This window comes from Penaeus japonicus, unplaced genomic scaffold, assembly GCF_977035675.1.
Source record: "Penaeus japonicus unplaced genomic scaffold, GWHDUDI00000001_assembly GWHDUDI00000004, whole genome shotgun sequence".
Lineage (NCBI taxonomy): Eukaryota > Metazoa > Arthropoda > Malacostraca > Decapoda > Penaeidae > Penaeus > Penaeus japonicus.
Window position 1 is genome coordinate 29,683,262 of NW_028234406.1, and position 5,000 is coordinate 29,688,261.

General features: G+C 39.5%; 1 protein-coding gene across 1 annotated transcript in view; it reads right to left on the reverse strand.

Annotated features, from left to right (window-relative positions):
• Nucleotides 1–3,199: 3,199 nt before the first annotated feature.
• The window catches only part of LOC122257681 (uncharacterized), a 3,615-nt gene continuing 1,814 nt past the window's right edge, over nucleotides 3,200–5,000 (reverse strand). The window contains exons 5-9 of the mRNA XM_086536408.1: nucleotides 4,993–5,000; nucleotides 4,623–4,765; nucleotides 4,385–4,496; nucleotides 4,011–4,119; nucleotides 3,200–3,555 (exon numbers count right to left, since the gene is read on the reverse strand). The exon at nucleotides 4,993–5,000 is cut by the window's right edge and continues 56 nt beyond it. Of these exons, the coding sequence (XP_086392534.1) occupies nucleotides 3,315–3,555; nucleotides 4,011–4,119; nucleotides 4,385–4,496; nucleotides 4,623–4,765; nucleotides 4,993–5,000 (613 nt within the window). The 3' untranslated portion in view covers nucleotides 3,200–3,314. The remainder of the gene's footprint in view (nucleotides 3,556–4,010; nucleotides 4,120–4,384; nucleotides 4,497–4,622; nucleotides 4,766–4,992) is intronic.

Consider the following 5,000-nt stretch of genomic DNA (forward strand, 5'->3'; position numbering starts at 1 on the left):
AAGAGCAGAAATTACTAAATGATGGGCACTTATTATACTGGCGAGGTAAACCCTTGGATAGCAAACAAGAATCAGGAGTAGGTTTCTTAGTTCACAAGCGACTTGAAAAGAATGTTAGGGAATTCTATAGTGTGAGCGAAAGAGTAGTTTCTGTAATACTGAAACTAAACAACAGATATAGCCTAAAAATTATCCAAGTGTACGCTCCTACCAGCAGTCATAGTGATGAGGAGATAGAGAGCTTCTATGAAGATGTGCAAGCAGCTACCGATAGAGCAAAAAAACATTTTACCGTGATTATGGGGGATTTTAATGCCAAGATAGGAATAAGGGAAGATGGAGAAATATCGGTTGGGAAACATGGAATAGGCACCAGAAATGAGAGAGAGCAAAGATTGATAGAATTCGCCGAAGCTCGATCCCTTAAAATTATGAATACATTCTTCGAAAAGAGACCCGGGAGGAAATGGACATGGAAATCACCATCCGGCATTAAAAACGAAATTGACTTCATAATCACCAATAGGCGTGACATCGTACAAGACGTAACCGTTATCAATAAAGTAAATGTCGGTAGCGACCATAGACTGGTCAGGAGTAGAGTTAAGTTACAGCTAAGAAGGGAACGAAACAAGCTCATACAAAAGCCTCTGGCTAATCTAACCAACATCAAGATTAGGGCGACGGAATTCAGTATCAACATCCGAAACAAATACTCAGCTCTCGAAGAAGATCTTGACATAGACCAAATGAACGACCAATTCAGTGAGATACTAATGGAAGCTGCACTTGAAATAGGGGGTAAAGACGAAAAAGAAAGGTTCAGTAAGCTTTCGGTAGAGACGAAAGAGCTTATGAAACAGCGTAGGGAAATGAAAATAACATCAATCAGAGACAAGATAGAATCAACAGAGCTGACTAAGACGATAAACAAGAAGAAAGAGGATGTACGCAAATTTAACATACCAGCCTTAAGGCAACAAAGAGGAGGCTCGGAATAGGGAAAAAACAAATGTATGCAGTAAAGAAACCCAACGGAGAGGTGACATACAATAAAAATGAAATTATCAAAGTAATAGAAGACTTCTATCGCAATCTATACCACTCAAACGACCAACCACATACGGAGACAAACACAACAATTGGAGATGTTCCAAACATCACGGTAGATGAAGTAAATAGGGCACTAAAAAACATGAAAAGAGGAAAAAGACCAGGAGAAGACGGCATCAGTGTAGATCTTATTCAAGACGTAGGAGAGATTGCGGCAGTAAAGCTGGCCAGTCTTTATAACAGATGTCTAGACGTCGGTAAAATTCCGAAGGCCTGGAAAAACGCAATAATAATTTTAATACACAAAAAGGGAGACACAAAAGACTTAAAGAATTACCGACCTATAAGCCTCCTCTCAGTAATCTATAAACTGTTCACAAAAATCATCACAGCCCGTACCACCGATACATTAGATTCAAAACAACCCAGGGAACAGGCAGGGTTCCGCAGCGGATTCTCAACTACAGACCATATCCACACACTAGCTCAAATAAGGGAGAAAACGAACGAATATAGGAAGCCCCTGTGTATGGCATTCGTAGATTATGAAAAGGCATTCGACTCGGTACAGATATCTGCAGTACTGGATGCAATTCGTAAACAAGGAGTAGAGGAAATATACTGCAGATTATTAGAGGATATATATAGAGATAGTACAGCGACCGTCAAAATCCACGCAGAAACCAATAAAATACCAATAAAAAAGGGTGTTAGGCAGGGCGACACCATCTCACCGAAGCTATTTACAGCTTGCTTGGAGGAAGTATTCAAGAAGTTAGATTGGAAAGGGAGAGGGATTAAAATAGGGAATGAGCACTTAAGCAATCTAAGATTTGCAGATGACATTGTTCTTTTCGGTGAGTCAGCAGATGAACTACAACAATTAATAAGCGATTTAAACAAGGAAAGTCTGAAGATTGGCCTTAAAATGAACATGAAAAAGACTAAAGTCATGTTCAACAGTCGAACCCCAGTTAAGCAAATACAAATACAAGGCGAGGTGCTAGAAGCAGTGAACGAGTATGTATACCTAAGGCAACTCATTCAGTCGAGTACATCCTGCGAAGCCGAGATAAAACGGCGAATCAGGCTAGGTTGGAGTGCCTTCGGTAAACATAGTAATATATTACGAAGTCGTCTGCCACTATGTCTAAAGAGAAAGATTTTTGACCAATGCGTCCTCCCCGTCATGACATATGGATCAGAGACATGGACTACGACCAAGGCACTCGAAAGGAAATTAGTAAGCGCCCAAAGAGGAATGGAAAGGCTTATGCTAGGAGTTAGCTTAAGAGACAAGAAAAGGGCCACATGGATCAGGCAGCAAACAAAAGTAGAGGATATACTCAAGACCATCAAAAAGAAAAAGTGGCAGTGGGCTGGACACATATATCGGAGACAGGACAACAGGTGGACAAAGAAAACAACAGAATGGGTAATACACGACACAAAAAGACCCAGGGCAAAACCAATGACTAGATGGCGGGATGAAATAGCAAAATTCGCAGAAGTAAACTGGAAACAGAGGACACAAGACCGGAATGACTGGAAAAGATTGAGAGAGGCCTACGTCCTGCAGTGGATTGATACAGGCTGATGATGATGATATATATATATATATATATATATATATATATATATATATATATATATATATATATATATATATATATATATACATGTATATGTTTTGTGTATCCATATATATATATATATATATATAATAATATAGTATATATATATATATATATATATATATATATTGTATGTATGTATACTTATGCGTATGTATTCATTTATATATATATATATATATATATATATATGTATATATATATATATGTATGTATATATATATGTATGTATGTATGTATATATAATATATATATATATATATATATATATATGTATATATATGTATATGTATATATACATATGTATACTAATATGCATGCATGTATATATGTATATATATGTATATATATATTTATATATATGATATATATGTATATATATATCTATATTCATATATATATATGTATGTCTATATATATTCATATATGTATGTATATATATGTGTGTATGTATGTATGTATGTTTACAATCTGACACATTTATGACAAAATGATAGGAAGAAAAAAATACATTTCTTTTGCTTGCGTTTTATTTGCAGTCAGCAAATAAAGATAGCTGTAACAAATACAACAGTAACCAGTTCAAAAGATCCTAGACTCCGTGTAAGTTCAAGACACAAAGTGGTCTTAGATCGCCTCCAGTTTCTCAGCCACAACGGACGCCTTCTCCAACACGCACAGAGGACTCTTCAGCTCCAGGCACCTTTCGTCGCTCATGTAGTAGAAGTTCTCGTAGTTGAGGGCGGCGCAATGGCCAACGGCAGGAGTGTGGGGCGCCTGCTGGTACCGGTAACAGGTTCCCTCGTTGACAACGCGTGTAGTGTTGTGACCGACGGAGTAGGTGCGAGGTTGGCATTCGTCATTTGACCTAGGGAGGGGGAAGGGCGGGTGATGAGGAAACTGCAGGTTAATCGAGTGTTTTCCGTTTTGGAACGCAATCCTGAGCACATTATTTAAAGGGGGGGGTGACTTGGCGACTCTTAGGGCAGAAAAGATTTCAGTAATTTTTAATCTAGCATTATTCATTGAAGTGTACTTAATCATCTTTTATTCAATATTACTTTGTGTCTATTGATAGAAGAAAATGCTAAACACTGACCAATCGAATGAGATTCAAATGTTCAATGTAACTAGTGACAGGTAGACGTTAGAAGGAGTAGATTTGCAACTCAAATATTCTACGTTTGTCACCATAAAACCTTATTCTTTCTCTTCCTTTATTGAAGTAGACGAAAGGTCAAGCGTTCTAGGAAGGGTAACGTTTCAAAAAAAGTGGAAGAGTCTTTCATCACAGACTCACTATCTGAAGTGTTGGGGGCATACCTGAGGCTCCAGAAGGGGGTGCCCAATTCCATAGGGACGTTATCTACCCATGTCCAGCCTTCCGTCTCGTTCCTCAAGTGTCCTCCCACCCAGAAGTCCGAGGCAATATCTGCAAAAAAAAGACATACGCTGAGAGCTAAATCTTTAGAGAAATAAGCATGTAAATCTGTAAACATTCAAAGACCAATTCACTTGCAAATACGAAGATAAATTTATCTAACAATGAGTATTTCGAAGAATAGAGAAAATGACAAGTACAGAATATCAGCATGTCCAGTGACTCGTCCAAGCAGAGTTCACAGCCAAACAAACACCAAGGAAGGATAAAGCGCATCGCAGTGACAACAAAACCAAGGAACACCGCGGAGACTCACGCTGCTCGCGAAGGAGGTGGACGATTTCGTAGAACTTCTTGAAGCCATCGTGGAAGGTCAGAAGGTCACCGCCGATCGTCTTGCAGAAAGAGCGAGCTTCTCCCCAGTTGACCTGCGAGGAACCAGACGTTTGGAAGTGCAAATATAAGCGTTGATAAAAGGAGGAAGAGAGGGAAGGGGTAGGAGAAAGAGACAGACAAAGGCTCAGCGCCTTACGCAAAAAACACAATAAACGTACCTTCCCAAAGAAGAAGACGGATATGCATCGGTCGCCGACGCGGGTGTAGAACTGAGGACAGTCTGGGTGTTTGATGGTGGCGTTGATCTTCTCAAGGAACTCCTCGCCCAATTCCTCGACGGCCTCCACGCTCGACGGTCCCGCTGCAGTGGGCAAGGGGGCGGTTCAGAAGGGAAGGGGTCACGAGGGGTAAGATCATATATACTTGACTGTATTCTCAAGAAGCGAGGGGTGTGGGGGAGATAGAGAGAGAAAAAAAAACAGAAAACGAATCGTAAACAGCGGTATAATATCGTTGCACTGAACTCATAATAGTCTACATGTTCTAGTCTACTCCATAGCATGGTTTACTTGCACAAACAGTTCTTACCAGCAACT